This window comes from Lytechinus variegatus, chromosome 8 (assembly GCF_018143015.1).
Source record: "Lytechinus variegatus isolate NC3 chromosome 8, Lvar_3.0, whole genome shotgun sequence".
Lineage (NCBI taxonomy): Eukaryota > Metazoa > Echinodermata > Echinoidea > Temnopleuroida > Toxopneustidae > Lytechinus > Lytechinus variegatus.
Window position 1 is genome coordinate 25,005,218 of NC_054747.1, and position 18,348 is coordinate 25,023,565.

The following is an 18,348-nucleotide window of genomic DNA, read 5'->3' on the forward strand; positions in this document are numbered from 1 at the left end:
GCACTCCATCAGGTTCATTGCATTTCTTTTTCTCATTCATTTCCCCCTCAGTCTTGCTTCCCTGATTTTCCATCTTTGTTCCTTCCCTAATGGCCTCATTCTTTAGTTCTTATTACTATCCAGTTCCACCTCATGATCTCTATGTGTCAATTGATTCTTCTTTTTGTTGACCGAACCATTTAGTTTAATCAGTTTAATCTCATTCCATTGATTCAATTTACATCAAAATTAAGCCATACAGCCAAGTAAATCAAGTAAGTACGATAAAAATCATAATTTAATACGAATTACAAATATTTAAGGGAATTTATTCAAATATAGAAAAAGGTTTATATGCAAATGTAGGCATCCGTTATGTTATTTGTCTCTTCTACGATAAAGACGTCGTTATTATTGTTTGCTGCTCGACGCCTTACTCTCTTCAGCAATCTACATGTAGAAACCAGAATCTCAGAATGTTTGTGTAACTGGAAATCTTCTATAGGTGCTCTTCAGCTATAAGCACCAACTGGGCTTTCTCCAATGCTTCTCGGAGATTCCGGACCTGGTCCGCTCCACGGGTTTTGTTCCGCCATGCAAACAGCATGTCCTTGGTGCCCTTGGCTGTGACTTGGCCATCAGAGTGGTTTGTGGCCCTAAACATATGTATCTTGGATTCCTGGAAACCAAGAAGTAGTCCTAACCTCAGCAGATTCGGGTTGTCTCCAATAGCCTCTCCTATCTCATCCAGTTTAATGTCCGTCAAAGGCGGTTGTTGGTTAATCTCCTTGCCTGTTTCTATACAAATGCAATAAAATTAGAGTTGATGACATTTAATGAAGATGGTGATGGATTCAAATGGTTAAATGGTTAAAAGTTAAATATCTCCTCACTTGGTTATATAGGCAAAGGTCTATTTGTACAACATCACCGCTGCTTTCACGTTCATCGGCTTGTGCCATCACATCACATCAGGTTGTCGCGTCGGCTCGGGCTATCGCGTATACCCGACCATGCCGACCATGCCGACTATTCGAGAAAAGAGGCCCCATAATAACGCCATCAAAATGCACAAGATGGAGAGGAGTACCGTACGTAGCATCCGATGTAACATGACAATTGATTTAAATGACCAGTATTGTGCTATTGGAAATTAATCCTATCGCAGTATTCAACGTTCCCAGAGACGATTCCATCTTGTAACGTAAAGTCTTCATTTTTTAAAACAACTTCACACATGGTTAGCAAGAATGCTATAGTATTTCAATTTATTTGAATGTAGGGTAAATGGGCGGGGCGACGCACGAGGTGGTATCCAACGACATGATTAGAAATAAGTTTAACCCTAGTCTAATCTGGAATGGAATGTTGGGCTTCATCCTAATTACTTTATCTGTTTTTATGATAAAGATACACTCTTAAAATGTTGGGCAACATACTGTCCACACAACAATTGGTTACAAAAATTACCCAACCCTGGGTAGTTTTCAACCAATACTGTGTAGTTGTCACCCAAAGCACACATTTTAAGAGTGTAAGCGTTGCAACTAGATCATTAAAATCCACTCTATTTTATTACAATTATTTTTAGCAATTTCCTATTTTTTACTCATATTTCGTTTTTGCAACTTTTCACACCATTATCAGAATGATTATTAATTGGTGAAATCATTTGACATTTGGCACTCATTTAAGATGTGGTTTTATATCGTTTTCAATTACTCGTGACTTTTTGCTCCGTACCAGGCCCGGGCTAAAATGTTCGCACCACAAGCGTTCCGCGCTACCTTTTACGCTACTTTTACGATGGCGCTGGTCTGGTGCTGATAAAAGCAGCGCCAAACCATCCTCAGGAATGGCGCGCGCTATTTTAGCCAGAGCCATTCATAAACTCAAAATTTAGCCCAGGACTGGTCTGGACCAGCGAGTTACTGAAAGCGGTAACAGTGAACCTAGGACTAACGATGACTGTCAAAACATACCAACCAAGTATTAAGCGTTGTTACCATGACTACAAGTATTAAGCGATGGTACCATGACTAACATCATAGGCGGGTTGTGACATTCAATTTGATATTTTCAACAGAAAAGGAGAGATAGTTTTTGCTTGGATATTATATCATAACAGACTTTACATACCTGCCATGCCTGAATATGAAGCCGCCATGTTAGTGCGATGCTTTGACAGTCCGATCAAGATGTGTTGTGCATGCTACTGCCATCAGTGACATGCACGATATTCCCTCGTATTTGTACATGCAATATTGATGCAGTATATAATAATTATGAACATTATGTCATGCCTCCACGTTGTTGACTGAATAACGAACAAAGTTCTTTCTTGCCAGTTAATGATTAGTCACTATTACAGCGTATCACCTAAACATGCTAATGGCACTCTTTCGCTCCACGAACGGGACTATGCAAGATTTTCTGTTCACCAGAAGGAGATGAATTAATAGGTATTCTCCAAGTCATGAACAAAAGAAAATTGCTGATTTACTTCCACTGAAGAACGTGAATAGAATTTGCACCATTTGATAAGAAAAGAAATCTCCTTAGCTGAACCTGACAACACTTTTTAGGCCTACTATTTATTACAAAGGTTTCCTAATGTGTAATGCTCACATCCTTGTGATTATTGGTCCATATCACATACAATTTCATCCATTGGTAGGTAATGAAAGGTTATTTACGGATGTAAAGATATTGTAATTTTCATATTTTGCCCATCTAGAGAGCCATTAACATTTTTTGTTGGACACAGTGTATACAAACAAGGCTGTCGGCACAAATTTGCTATACATTGACCTTAAAATATTTAGAGGTCTACATAATGAGGCAGACATAATTAAAAATACTTTTTATGAATGTGGGAATAGAGGAGGACCCCCCCCCTGCACATTTACATTCAGGAAAGTGGTTATTTTCAAGATGGAGTCTAAGATGACCGCCATTCACTGAAAATGGACACAAGTCACTCATTATCCACTCTACATATCCTACTATTACTACAAGTTAGAGTGGATATAGCTTCCAGGTTACCTGGAAATCCAAGCTGGCGTTCAAGATGGCGTCCAAGATGGCGTCCAAGTTCGCGTCCAAGATGGCTATCCTTATTCTAAAATCCACAATTCATCTTTTACTTGAGTGATTTAATTTGGTTTGTTTTTAATGGTTTTCAGAGTCAAGTTGTACATTATGACAAGGGTAAGTCACAGGGACAATCAGTTTTTTGGTATGTCCAAATATTCAAGAAAGCTTCGAAATATGGAGTCTAAAAGGGCTGTCATTAATACATAGTTCATGTAAAATCCACCAGGGAGATATGTCTTTTAGTGTCTACGCTGTGGTTTCAAGAGTCAAATAATACTCATGGACTGGTTACAATGATAGGCCTATGCAGTTATCTATTTTTCCTGAAAATCCAGGATGACTTCAAAATGGCATATAAAATGACTTTCATCGCCTAAAAATTGTCATATTTCATACAATATTCTATGGTTCTATAAGCATTTTAAGAAGATTTGGTACCTTTGTGATGCTTATTCTAAATGATGCAAAATCTAACTTAAAATCAATTTCATGTGTCTTGAACTTCTGATACATCCGTAAGTAAATACATAAAATACACTTTTCTTTTGATCTAAGCTATTGACTATTTTTCAAGCATAACCATGAACATGAATTACAGGAGATTTTGAATACTCATGTCTGATTTCGCTATGTGATTACTTATGATTACTAGTGGGAAAAGTGGGCGTGGTTAATTAAAGAAAAATGCTCAATGGTACCAAAGTGTCATCAATCTGATTTCGAACCAGTATGCCTTCAAGTTCAACTATCATTTTCAGCAAAATAATTGCATTAGTACATTACTTTACGCTTATGCCGATATGCGATGAGATCTCTTGGACTAATAAGCGGTGAAACCAGGAGATGAACTTTCCAGCAACCGTTGCTACTTTGTGAATGAATATCATATATGGTTTTTCGCCAACACTAAAAGCAGCTGGTATTCTTGGTCTAACGATTTTCTGAGATTCCTGAATAGAAGTGTATTACCTGACAAAGCATTGTTTTCGATAAATAAGGAACTAAATTAAATACTTGCTTTGCTCACCCTTAGTTAGTTTTCATCGATCGAAATGGTAAGTTCAGTATTTTATTATTTTCTTCAATTTTTTAAACCTACGTGTCGATATTTATCGATGAACACCCAGTATGATAAAAAAAAGGTAGTTGTGAATGGTGGAAACAAACCAGTAGCCACAATTTTTCAAACCAAGAGCAAAATCGCTCACGATGGCGGTCTCCTGCATTCTTTTATAATCTTGTTTTGAAAAAATATATAACACATCTTTTTTGTTAATATTTATTTACAATATTTATACTATGCGACTATTATTATTTTGTTATTATCATGTATTACCTATGTAAATATTGTATATATGTATTTTGTAATTCTGATATTGATGTGAATGCAGAAATAAATAAGATCAAATCAAAATACGGGAGGAAAAGGAACAGAGAGGAGTAAAGAGAAAATACATAAAGAGTGGAGAAGAGAAAGGGGAGAAAAGAGAAAGGAAGAGCGTTTTGAAACCCTTAAGAGGTGTCGAGAAAAACTAGACATTATGAAATATCGACTGTCGTCGATTTTTGCGAGTACCTATGGGGAGGATGTTTAAGTACCATCGACTTGTCGAAATTGCAAGATACGTCATCTCGCCAGGTCGCCATATGAAAAGTTGTTTAGAATGATTCGGGGATCTTGTTAATGGTCAGATTTAGGTGTTGTGTTTTTTCTTATGTATTTTTTATTTAGATGACGATCCTTCATCGTAAGAATTTTATATCAATAATCTTTTGAATTTGAAGTGAATTTGTTATTTTCCCTTCCCCTTCCTTAATTTCATATATTTATGATATCATTTTTAAATGAATTTGTGTATTATATTTGAAAATTGACAATGTTTTCCTCATATATTTTCAATCTTTGGACTGCTTGCGATTTTATATCCCAATAATAATCATATAGGTTACTGTGGCGTGCTTGACCGAGTTATGAATTGCTGTATTTCAACGTTATTTCATTTTATTTGTGTTTGTATCTCAATGATAATAGGATTTTTTTCGAAATCACTACACAGACGCTTTCTATAACATAGATAATCTATGACAAAATAGTCTTTGTCGGAAATCGGTGAATCAAAACAACAGTGTCGTCCTGGGGTTCGCTGCAGAAAGAGTTGCGTTTAAACGCAAGTCAAAGAAATCAATCGCAAGTCCTAAATGCGCGCTGTTGATTGGTTGAAAATCAAGTTGCGCATTATTTTTAGAGTTGCGATTGATTGCAACTCTTTCTGCAACGGGCCCCCGGTCTCTGGATAAATAACAACTTTGCAATTGTTCGTCCGGCGCGAATCTCCGGACGATCTGCTATCCCGGTCCATCAACTTTCGACAAACCCTCTCAGCTCTCCATTGTGTTACGATACTGCAACAAATAACAATGGAAATTTAGTTTTAAATTTTATTTCCTTTTCTTTTATTACAAGAAAAAGATCATTCATTACGCTAAACAAAACAAAAATAATATTAATCTTACATCTCTTGAAGTGTCAGTTCTGATGACAATCCAAAGTTATGATGGTCCTGTATTAAATACATTAAAAAATCCAGTTGGTTGGCGAAGATTCCTGAAATAAAGTTCACAATGATGGCGATTGATGATGATTAACAGTTAATTTCAGCAATCCATGGGTTGAAAAGCATTCATTAAAACAGGTAGATGGTTACGATGAGAACTGGGAATTATTCCTTTTAAAGTATCTGCAAACAGTTCATTGATGGCGTGCAAACAATTCCACAGAAGATTAATGTGGTAGTCCAGTTGGAAATAAACCATGCTCTTACATAAACTCTGGTGTGAAACTCTGGTCTGATATGATGATGTCCTTGAAGAAACTGCCAGCTTATATATATCAATATTCACGATTCTGAAAGCTTGTAGTGTTGTCTACAAAAAGAACAGTCTCCCAATTTCTAGAGCAATCTAATTTAAGAAGACTCTTGATTAACCTCAGTGAAATTAACAATGTAAACATCATATCTATTATTCTTTTCACTGCCACTAGGAGTCTATTGTGTAGCAATCTCTATTCAGAAATAACAAGAATTACTCACCCTTTAAATAGGTAAAGGCGTGCCTAAAACAAAGCTATACTGGGACATTCTCATGATTCTGGAACATTCTTAATCATTATATAAGAGGGAGTGACTAAATAAATTAATGTAATTGCTCTTACAATTCTACTTATATATAACAATTGTGACTGACTTTCATTTTTGAAGGAATTGGTGCGTCAATCGTAAGTGTCTGCGTAGTGATTGCAATAATACGCTAATATTATATTATTACATTTATCAAACCTACATGGCTGAGCGCCCAGCTCAGATCCCCATTTTGCAAGACTTCGGTACGATCGGGGATCGAACCAACGCATTTCTGACTTCATGCCGATCTTTTGCGTCAAGATTGTAAATAAAACTCGACATGATTATAAAATGGCTTACGGTAAGCATTCACTTGTTAACTTATTTCTATTTTGAACGTCATTTTTTCCCCAGAAAATTCACCAACTGGCTCAACATTTGCTCAGCATGCTTATACCGGTGTGCGTCACAGTATATGCATCCCTAACAGGTAAGTTACAAAATAAAATTAATTATGAATTATTACTCTAATCCAACCAAATATCAACACTATAATCATCATCAGCACCACCACCATCAATACAGAGACCAGAAAAATCAATAAAAACAATGCCGTCGATGCAATTATAATCTTCTCTATTCTTAAACCAACATCTTCATCATCAATGTGGTATAATTTTCGGAGAAAAATAACTTTAATTTATTTTTGTTTCAAGTAATAATTGTTCTACGTTGCTTTTTCTCGTTCAAGTAGCTGGGATCTGGGGTTCCGAGGTCAAGACCAGACCGAGAAGGGATATATCGTCATCACCATCGAGCTCATCCACCGTGATGATCCTACCGCCGAATATCTTATGCCAGTCGATAACTGGCCCAGGGGGAACAAGGACGACGCTCCAACCCAAAGTCATATCAAGACCACCTGGTAATATGCCTGCCATGTATAACGTCGATCGTCATTTAGTATGCCGGCTACCAGGTTAGCTTAAATTTCTCTCAACCCCCCCCCCATCCCCTTCTTCTCACTTTTCCATTTCCCTCCCACCCCCTCTCTCTCTCTTTCTCCCTCTCTCTCTCTCTCTCTCTCACACGCACCCACACACATCCCTCTCTATAACACACACACTCTCTCAACATACCTCTTTATCTATTCTCACACACACACCTAAACACACCCTCTCCCCCTCTCTCTTTATGACTCCATCTGTCCCACATAATATCTGTTACACACTCACATATCATCGTTTTTTTTTTGGGGGGGGGTGGTAGGAAATATCTTGTTTTCTCTTTTATGTTCAAAATGTTATACAATAGCTAAATGCAAATCCTTAGTTTTGGTAAAATCTGCCCATGGTGCATTTCACTACTCCGCTCCATACTAGATTGTATGTACATGTATACCATGAATTAGTAATGTAGGAATATAGAACAGAAATTATTTCAATTGGATAAATAAACCCATTTCTCAAGCATTGAGTGATGACAATATCAGGACCTAATTTTAGTCTGTATCTTTCTAATAGTCTTTTATTATTATTATTAATATCATAATCAATATCATTGTTATTATAATCATTATCCTTTTCATTATTTTCGTTATCGGATCATGTCACTGTTCCGATACAATTTGTCTGCTATGTTTATTACGGTGTTATTTTTATTTGTGTTTTTACAGCTGCAATTATCATTTTGTTTAATATTTTCTCGATCATGTATGATTGTTATTTGAATGAATAATAATAGGAGTGGGCTATAAATGGGTGATTTTTGGTTTTACTGTAGGAACAGTTTTTGTGTGTTCCTTTTACCTTATCTCACCATGAAATGACAATATTTTTTGTCTCGGGTCCGAGAAAAATGTGTGCCGGGCCAAAATCCAAAATGGCCGCCAAAACCCCCCAAAATCACAATTTTGGCCACAACTTCTTTATTTGGTGGTCTTTTCCTTTGGTTTTGGTGTATATTCATATGTTTTAGGGGGCAGGCAATTTGTTTTTCCTATAATTAGCACTCTTTAACCATTATTTGTAGAGTTAAAAGGTAATTATACCCAAATTTTCCAATCTTTTTTACAGCATTTTTTTTCAGCCAAATGTAGGTTTTATCGTCCTGGAGTTCTTGGATATTAGATGGTACAAGGTCACAATAGCAAGCAGCTTCGTAGAGCTCTATGCTTTTATTCCTCTACGATGGGTTTCACGGATATTTGTGAAATATATCTTATTATAAAAAATGTTAATTATCCATACGGGCTATACAGTATACAATGTACTGTTACTGTATATACTACACTGCATATATCCATGCATTGCCCACCATGACATATGACAAGGCCTGTATATAAACTATAGTGTCATAGAAAATAAGGTCCTAAGGTTTAAAATTAGATTGTGAATTGTGAATTTGATTGCTTGTCAGCTGATGTACATGATGAAACCAGCAACGTAAATAGCACATAAAAAATATCACATATATATTATATACGTACTTCACATATCTAGCCATATCTTCTTCACTTGGAGGCTTTTTTACCTTCTTGTAATGTCTAAGTAACTGGCCTATGTTTATGGGGTCAGGTAACTATCATGGTAACGTTGATCAACAGCCATTCAGAACCAAGGATTCATGCAAGTTACCATTAAGTTAATTTAACATAATTATAAATTTTACGCAACGGGGCCCAGAATAAGCTACATTGTAAATGCCATGATGTGGGGTTAATTACCTTTCTCCGCACCCTGAATTAACATATTTGACAAAACGTTTCCTCAGTTTCTGATTCAAAACTTATCTTCAATTTCTGGGCATCTAATTCTAAACCTAAGAGCCCATTTCTACATGTATAACTTAGTAACTATAGTTTATACAGGCCTTGTCATGGTGGCCAATTCATTTTTATGCAGTGCAGTATTTATGTACAGTAACAGTATGTACATTGTATACTGTATAGCCTCTATGGATAATTAACATTTTTTTAATTAAATGAGATATATTTCACAAATATCCGTAAAACCCATAGTAGAGGAATAAAAGCAATATAGCACTATGAATCTGCTTGCTATTGTTGACCTCGTACCATCTAATTTCCAAGAACCCCAGGACGATAAAACCTACTATTTGGCTGAAAAAAAGGCTATAAAAATTGGAAAATTTAGGTATAATTACCTTGTAACTCTACAAATAATGGTTTAAAAGTACAAATTATAGGTAAAACAAATTGCCTGCCCCCAAACACATATGAATAGACACCAAAACCAAAGAAAAAGACCACCAAATAAAGAAGTTGTGGCCAAAATTATGATTTCGGGGGGTTTTGGCGGCCATTTTGGATTTTGGCCCGGCACACTTTTTTCTCGGACCCGAGTCAAAAAATATTGTCATTTCATGTTGAGATACGTTACAAGGAATAAAAAAATGTTCCCATATTGAAATTACAAAAAAAGTATTTTTGACCCATGTATAGCCCACTCCTAATAATAAAGACTACTACAAAACAAAATTATCATTGTTACTATAATAATTATTATTATTATTCATAGTGTCGTTATCATCATTATCAATGTTATTACTTTTATTGTCATTATTTTTTATTGTTGATTTTGCTGCTGTTGTATTATACGTGATGTACCGTGAAGACTACAAACTGCTTAATGCTTTGTCATAGAAACACTCGGACGGAATCGCTACCTTTCATTGCCATAAACAAAGCTTGTTTTTGTATGATTTGACAACACTTGTAATTAATTATCTTCCATTTTCTTAACAGGCATAGCACTTAATAACACAACTCAAGGATGTTCATAAGCATTTTACATACTACCCTGGTCATCCTAGCTTGCCCACAAAGAATATAACAGTATATGTGCACTAATTAATAATAATTGCATTGCCCATCCATACGAGAGGTGTCGCTTCTTAATGGTAAAAGTATGTACTTGAATCAAACTCAAAGTTCATCGGAGTATGTCAAAATAAGTTCAATTATCCTCAAATCACGATGGATCTATAGATCTGGTTTATTTATATAAACCTAATTAATTACTGGTTCGGATGCATTGTACTTTCTCTGATCAGTGATTGCTGTGTACCGTTTTTACACGGCGACTGACTGGAATACTCCCCAGGGAGTGGAGGATGTGTGGGAATGACTGATTGAATCCGATGACCGGGGTAATAATATATCTGTAAAGTGCTTAGACACGTCTTGCCGATGTATTAAGTGCTATATAAAAGCTGATTATTATCATTTTCATTATTATAAGAAGAAGAATAACAAAAAAAATCAAATTCTTTGTTCTCAGATTGCTACACAAATCCATGCAAGAATCAGGGGTCCTGTGAGGAGTCAGTGGACGGACATATCTGCATCTGCTTACCATGCTTCAAAGGAAGAAATTGTGAAACTGGTAAATATTGCTTTCTTTTATTGAAAACAGGGAATTATACACATGTAACATGCGAGCTGGTTAGATAGATAGATAGATAGATTGACAGATCGATTGCGATATAGCTAGCTAGATAGATGGATAAATAGATAGATAGATTGATGGATGGATGGGTGGATGGATAAATAGATAGATAGATAAAAAGATAGATTGATTGCTAGATAAAGATAAATAGATAGATGGATGGATAGAAAGATAGAAAGAGTCATTTTCGTCAACAAAATACAAGCATTATAAGTCAAATATATACACGAATCGTAAAACTATAAAGTAATTAGCAATGACCCAAACAAATCCCAGCGTGGCGCAATGGGATAAACCTACATTGCTTACATTGGCGGGTTCGAATTCCATTTACATACTGTACAGTGCGTCCCAGAAAAAACGAAACCGAGATTTAGCGATCATTTATCATTACTTAATCATAAATAAAATAGACATATGACCTACCAATTTAAAGCTTAGAATCTCCTCTTTCATATGATGTTACTTAGATTATTTCTCATTCACGCATGAGTGAGCAAATGCAAATTGAAGAAAGGATATCAAAAACTCATTTTGCGGGGGGTATCTGGGTTTCAAAAAGAAAGCCTCATTCTTGAAAAGTTCAATATCTCCTCTTTAATTTGATACCTAAATTACAGAAAATGGTCCCGAAATAACAAAGTTCTGGTCATTTGAAATAAGGCTTGAATTTCAATAATTTCATAAAATGAAGAGGTTCTCCAGGCTGGCTTTCAAACTCTCTCTCGAGATACTCTGTTTTGTTGACGATCAGCCATGCATTAAATCTCTTGTTCACCATGCGAAAGCTTCTGTGGGAAACCGGTGAAAACACGTTTATCTCATGAAATTATGGAAATACAAGCCTTATTTCAAATGACCAGAACTTTTTTATTTCTTGACCATTTTCTGTAATTTTGGTACCAAATTAAAGAGCAGATATTGAACTTTTCAGAAATGTGGTTTTCTTTTTGAAACCCAGATACCCCCCGCCAAATCAGTTTTTGGTATCCTTTCTTCAAATTGTTTTTGCTCACTCATGCGTAAATAAGAAATAACCTGAGTAATATCAGATGAAAGAGGAGATTCTAAGCTTTAAGTCGGTAGGTCATTTGTCTATTCTATTTATGATTAAGTTATGATAAATGATCGCTAAATCTCGGTTTCGTTAATTCTGGGACGCACTGTATATGAGTTTACTAGGAAAGTGGTCTAATAATTAGTTCCCAAACGGTAGACAAGAACTCGGGTGAAAATTTCTTCCTTTTGTAAAACTTGAGACGAGGATTTGAAAAAAGTAAAAGCCTAATAAAATGACTCCGAACAGAAAATTAATGAAAAGGCCGAAAAAACATAAGAAAATAATGCGGCGGTGGAAGGTATCCAAGGACCAATCCTTTTGCATATTATTACTATCATGTGGAGCGTCGCGGTCTAATGGCTCTTATTGCCTCCTTGCAATCAGATCCCGTTTTGTTAGAATCCCAATCATGGTTTTATTTCCATCAGCAGGATTTGTTTTTCATTGTGATGTAGGCGATCTAGATGAGGTCACTCATGTCATCTGATAGGAATTAATTACTTGAAATGCTTGTGCGCTGCAAAATAGTCTTCCCGAGTTAAAGAAATGGTAAAAAAATAGCAATCACGGTAATGTTATCAGCAATCTTTAGGAACCGGTGAGAGAAATACGATGACATTGGGATGTACTCGATGTACTTAATATTATTTTGTTCTATTTATACAATTTCTGGTCTTTTCATGATTAACAAATAAAAAATACATCACTGTAATACAATATTTCAAAGTGGCATATCAGGAAAAAAATATCCCCATACAATTACACTGAAGCATTTCTTTTCCAACACTTCTTAGATCCTTTTCCACAAATTGAATTTTTCACTTTGGTTGTTTTACTCTTGTCCTTTTTTTTACTTTTGTACGGTCTTTCAATAATGAGATGAGCTATTTTGTTTAATATTATGGATCGCTTTTCATTTACTACCTTTAATACTGAGAAAAGGTGCATGGTTAATTTTATGTCATTCGTATTTTCGTAAGTTGTATACAGCGAAATGATGTTAAAATCATAAAAAATCATCAAGGCAGATGTAATTGCAATTATGAAAGAATCGCACCGATTGGTTCCTGGTCAGTATTTTAGACAGGGTGTGCGTGCAACGACGATCTTGATTGGTCATTGGTATTTAGCGATTGATTGCAAACCTTTGTGTTACGCAGAGACCAGAGGTGGAGATGAAGAGGAGTGCTAGAGAATTTGTATCCATGAACAATCCAATCTCATTAGTAAAGTCACAAAGAAATGTAACAAATACTAGAGAACAAGAAGAGAACTGAAAATGAATTATGGTAATTATGTTAATGGATTCCTAAAGCATGAAGATACATTCATTATAATACTAATGCCAGCAGCTGGATTCCACAGGGTCCTGGTTGTTGCCAAAACACATGGGCGGCGTTCGGGAGTGGGAATGGGTATTTCAAGCACAAATAGTGTCGCTTTTTACCCTAAAAAATATAATGCCCCCTCAACAATGTGTCACTGCCACTTTCATCTTAGAAGGACCCTTTATATGTTGTAAAAATCCCCGTTTTCGTATAGCAATAAGTTGCCTTTCTAAACCCGCTCTTTTCATCCACATGCAATCAGCACCCATTTACTAAATTTAGCGTTCTGTTTACCACTGCAAATGCATCTTTACTTTAAAACTCCCTTTAAAAAATCGTCATTACCCAATTCAGCAACTTCTTTTTCATTTCATAAAGATATTCCTCTTCAGATGTGTCCTTTTTAAACCTCTTTTCAAGTGCCCCATTCAAGTATGCCCTTATTCTATTTGTTACGATACTGCAACAAATAACTCCAAACAATGTCCAACAAAGCTTTGGTGGAACATTCTTTATCATTCTATCCTATAAATATCCTTAAAGAGAAAATGACTAAATAAACTGAATGTAATTGCTCTTACAATTGTACTTATATATAACAACTTGTGATTATTGCCCCTTTTATTTTCTAGTTGAACCAAAATTTTCACTGTGTTAATGTAAGGTGATTGCAACACCGTCATTTCTTTTCTGCCAGGGCATCGGAGCCGCTGGGACCTCTTGTAGATAGGATAGGAGTTTTTGACATCCAGCATAGTTGATCATCTCATTTACTGTGCAAACTATATATGTGTTAGCGCACTGATCTCGTTATTTATATACTTGGGGCCCGTCTTACAAAGAGTTGCGATTGATCCGGTCAACACAACTATGGACGGCCAGCAACGTCAACATCTAAAATGCATGAATGTTCAAAATGTTTTCTAGATATGACGTAAATTACATGAATTCATTGTTTTCTTGACAATTTGGTGTGTTTGCCTTTGTTTAGAAAGGACATTTTGAAAATTGTATGTAGACAAAATTATGACACTGATGGATTTTACGATTGATTGGATCCATCGTAGCTCTTTGTAAGTCGGGGCCCCGGACTGCCACTTTCTATTTCGCATTGTATTTCAGCAATAACTGCAAAAATCTTTATCAAATCTTCTGACGGAGTGCCGTATGTTTCAGCCATCGAGGAGACTCTGAGCTTCAGTTCTATTCCGTTCATACCTCTCACTGGTCGTATCAAATATGATTCTATTGATAAGAAGATCTACTGGGTAGACAGCGAGTCGAATGTTGTATGTCGAGCCGACGATGACGGGGGAAACAGGGAGACTGTTAAAGATAAAGGAGCCGATGGTATGTAGCATTTTTTTTATTATTATTAAATCTTCTAATAATACCATTCGAATATTATATTTATTTGATTCAGGAATTTGCCTTTGTCTCCACTTTGATAAAAAGGCCCGAGAGTAATATCTGTCGTCCATAAGGTCAGCCACTCTTTCTGATGTTAGACGTAGTATGTTTCCTGTGTAATTGGTTATATATCACCTTGGCATTTACCAGCAAAACGCTGTCCTGACGGGAGCTACAATAAACAGATGAAACAGAAAATATTTATTTGTTGTCCCAAATCACAGGGTAGGTGGAGGGGATGGCGATACTTAATTGGGGGAATTTTTCGCTTCCATGTCACACTGCGGATGTAAGAAACCAGTGGTGCCGTTAAGAGACAAACTGCATGGTCTCGAGAAGGTCCGAGTGCACAGGGGCGGATCCAGCTTTCGCAAATAGGGGGGGGGGCGAAAAATATTTTCATCAACATTTTTCTCGATTGGCCGCAATAATCTGTTTTTTGTCTTTGTGTTGGTTTTTCAGGGGGTAGTCTTAACTAAAGACTGAAGTTTAAAGTATATGTTAGTTTTTATTGCTATTAACAATATAAGGTATCTCATGTGGTCTTAATATATAATTCGAGCGCGAAGCGCGAGCTAAAAATCTTTGATATTTTATGTCCTTGGAACTGAAGATTCAGAGCAGTTTTTATAATCATGAACAAAGATAAGTATCCAACTAAACAATGCGAGCGCGAAGCGCGAGTCAAAATTTTATCATAGTAACGTGAAAAGGGACTCAATTAGGAATGTTTTTAGCGACTAATGAAAAGATACAAGTATCACCAATTAAATAATGAGAGTGCGAAGCGCGAGCTCAAAATTTTAGATATTCAGACCTGAAAAATGGATAGTCTAAGCTCGTTTCTATTTAGATGAAAAAACGAGCTGTGTGTCTCAAACAATTAAATGCGAGCGTCAAGCATGAGCTTGATTTTTTGATATACATGTACTGACATGATAAAGGAGCCTTTTGACAAACTTTGGTAAGAATTTGTAAAGAGGATACGTATCTCACAGATCGAACAATGCGAGCGCACAGCGCGAGCTAAAATTTTTTATACACATTAACAATTTGTGTAAATCAAAATAATGAAAGCTCGATGTGCGAGCTAAAACATTGAGTGCAAATTGATATCAGAACTGGATTATATTAATTTAGTGTCATTTACCCCACTTTAATGGGATTCATTGCACAGGTAATGCGAGCGCGAAGCGCGAGAAGATTTTTTTTACAGTGCGTATCAAAAAAGAGTTTAAACTGTGAAAAAGCCCTAGGAATTAAAAGATATACAACATGTAAGTAATTTTTTCACATATAATCTTGGGTTTGGGTCTCATCTATCCAATGAAAGTAATAGTTTTGACAGAATGTTACAGTTGAGTGAGCACTGTCCATTTTTTGTAAAGCTCGCAGAAATATGTTTGCGCAGAAATGCTCGTTTTCACGCTGTGTCGAGGAGAAAGGGCGAAATCAAACTTACCCTGCGATACATTTCTAATAATTTCCCTTCCACTTTTAGTCAATTGTAATAAAACGGATACATTCAAGCATTTTGTAACAATTTTGCCACCGAACTTAATATTTCAACACTTAGTAAGCACAACCTTTATCCTTTGTGTGCCAGCTGGATCTGGGGACATAACTGAATCTGAACAAAACTTCATATCAGACATCTCCAGGATTTTTTCACTAAGTTCTTGGATTTACATTTCATTTTTCATTTAAACTTGTTTCTCCACACTTTTCACAAGCTTGGCAATGATAAACAAAACGAAAATCAAGCCTAAAGCCATTTCATGTTAATCACAGCTCAGTGTAAAGCAAATAATGTTACGAAGGCCTCGGTGTGTGGGGGAGTGGGGTGGGTCTCAATGCACTCTTCGAAGTGTTTTTGGTAAGGAAACAAGTTAAAAAAGGTAAAAGATATCATTCTTCAAGTCAATTTTACTAGCTAAATTCCTTGTGGTTTTCATGATTAATGTCTAATTTTACTCGCATAACTATTTCAGAGTTCTGCGCAAATAATTTTTCACTAACTTTTCAAAAGTAAGTGGTGCTCAGTCAAGCTGAAATATTTTTCGGCAGTTACATCGTCATTTGCTTAAATTGGCCTGTACCAATGTTAAAATGTGGAAAAAATCTTCATTTATATTACAAATGTATAATTTTACAGGACTTTTTTCGAAGTGTAAACTTTTTTTATACGCACTGTATATACTTTTCAATTCTTCCCCTCACCTTTTTCCTTTCGGGGTCGGGCCGGTCTTTACGAGGCTACAAATATCTCTTTCTCACTTTTCTTTCTGTTTTTCGTAGTTTCTATCAAGGCAGAGAGTACATTTTTTTCTGCAGGTTGTAAAAAAATAGGCTCGGCCCCCTCCTGGATTCGCGCCTGGTGCAGATGTGTCGGTCGTCAGTCTCAACAACTTTGGCAAGGGATAAAGGTTTGATATGGAGCGGTAACCTGCTCAGTTCCTCCCCATCAAGTGACGGCTTCTTCAGCATAGCGGTTATACGTGTGCAAGTTTTGGATCTTCGGGGAACTTTCCTTCCTGCAGAGAAGCATTTACGCTCTTCACTCTAAAAACATAATGGGCCGTATTCTGATAGGTATTATGGGGAAGGCCTTGGATTGGTTCGGGAGTTACCTAACAGATAGGTCTCAATCCGTATCAGTTAACAACGCTACCTCTTCTACTCTTCCTATCACATGCGGAGTACCTCAGGGTAGCTTACTTGGCCCTCTTCTTTTTATTACGTACATCAATGACATTAAAAAAAGTTCAAATTTACTAACATTCATACTGTTTGCAGACGACTCGAATATTTTCTGTTCTCATGATAACGCAAATCAACTTGTAAGAATTGTAAACTCTGAACTCACACATGTAACCGACTGGATTAAGGCGAACAAACTATCACTTAACCTGCAAAAGACGAATTATATGCTTTTTGTCTCACCTGCGAAGCAAAGTGAGACTATAGGCGCCGTTTTTCCGACGGCGGCGGCGGCGTCAACATCAAATCTTAACCTAAGGTTAAGTTTTTGAAATGACGTCATAACTTAGAAAGTATATGGACCTAGTTAAAAAAAACTTGGCCATAAGGTTAATCAAGTATTACTGAACATCCTATTAGAGTTTCATGTCACATGACCAAGGTCAAAGGTCATTTAGGGTCAATGAACTTAGACCATGTTGGAGGAATCAACATCGAAATCTTAACCTGAGGTTAAGTTTTTGAAATGTCATAACTTAGAAAATATATGGACCTAGTTCATGAAACTTGGACATTAGGTTAATCAAGTATCACTGAACATCCTACATGAGTTTCACGTCACATGACTAAGGTCAAAGGTCATTTAGGGTCAATGAACTTTGGCCGAATTGGGGATATCTGTTGAATTCCCATCATAACTTTGAAAGTTTATGGATCTGATTCATGAAACTTGGACACAATAGTAATCAAGCATCACTGAAAATTTTGTGCAAGTTTCAGGTCTCATGATTAAGGTCAAAGGTCATTTAGGGTCAATGAACTTTTGCCGAATCGGGGGTATCTGTTGAATTACCATCATAACTTTGAAAGTTTATTGGTCTAGTTCATTAAACTTGGACATTAGAGTAATCAAGTATCACTGAACATCCTGTTCGAGTTTCAGGTCACATGATCAAGGTCAAAGGTCATGTAAGGTCAATGAACTTTGGCCATGTTGGGGTTTTTTGTTAAATAACCATCATATCTCTGTAAGTTTATTGGTCTAGTTCATAAAAAGTGGACATAAGAGTAACCATGTATCACTGAACATCTTGTGCGAGTTAGAGTAGTATTCAAAGTCAGCACTGCTGCTATATTGAACCGCGTGATGCAGGTGAGACGGCCAGAGGCATTCCACTTGTTAG

At 36.2% G+C, this 18,348-nt stretch overlaps 2 protein-coding genes across 2 annotated transcripts; one reads left to right on the plus strand and one right to left on the minus strand.

The window, feature by feature from the left end:
- Window positions 1-330: 330 nt before the first annotated feature.
- Window positions 331-2,144, minus strand: LOC121420808. Its single transcript, XM_041615441.1, has 2 exons — window positions 2,119-2,144; window positions 331-777 (listed from the first exon to the last, which is right to left on the minus strand). Exons 1-2 carry the CDS (start codon window positions 2,123-2,125, stop codon window positions 479-481), a joined length of 306 nt encoding a protein of 101 aa, XP_041471375.1. The 5' UTR covers window positions 2,126-2,144; the 3' UTR covers window positions 331-478.
- A 4,480-nt stretch (window positions 2,145-6,624) lies between these two features.
- LOC121419572 (neurogenic locus notch homolog protein 2-like) lies at window positions 6,625-14,412 on the plus strand. The gene is made up of 4 exons (XM_041614025.1): window positions 6,625-6,687; window positions 6,949-7,176; window positions 10,499-10,603; window positions 14,177-14,412. Exons 1-4 carry the CDS (start codon window positions 6,645-6,647, stop codon window positions 14,410-14,412), a joined length of 612 nt encoding a protein of 203 aa, XP_041469959.1. The 5' UTR covers window positions 6,625-6,644.
- The last annotated feature ends 3,936 nt before the right edge of the window (window positions 14,413-18,348 follow it).

What these genes read in the sequence shown, in the direction of transcription:
- LOC121419572 (XM_041614025.1), top strand. Translation starts at nt 6,645, where the DNA reads ATGCTTATACCGGTGTGCGTCACAGTATATGCATCCCTAACAG. An exon ending in AGTATATGCATCCCTAACAG is followed by an intron (nt 6,688 to 6,948) that starts GTAAGTTACAAA and finishes TTCTCGTTCAAG; the next exon opens with TAGCTGGGATCTGGGGTTCC. An exon ending in TTTAGTATGCCGGCTACCAG is followed by an intron (nt 7,177 to 10,498) that starts GTTAGCTTAAAT and finishes CTTTGTTCTCAG; the next exon opens with ATTGCTACACAAATCCATGC.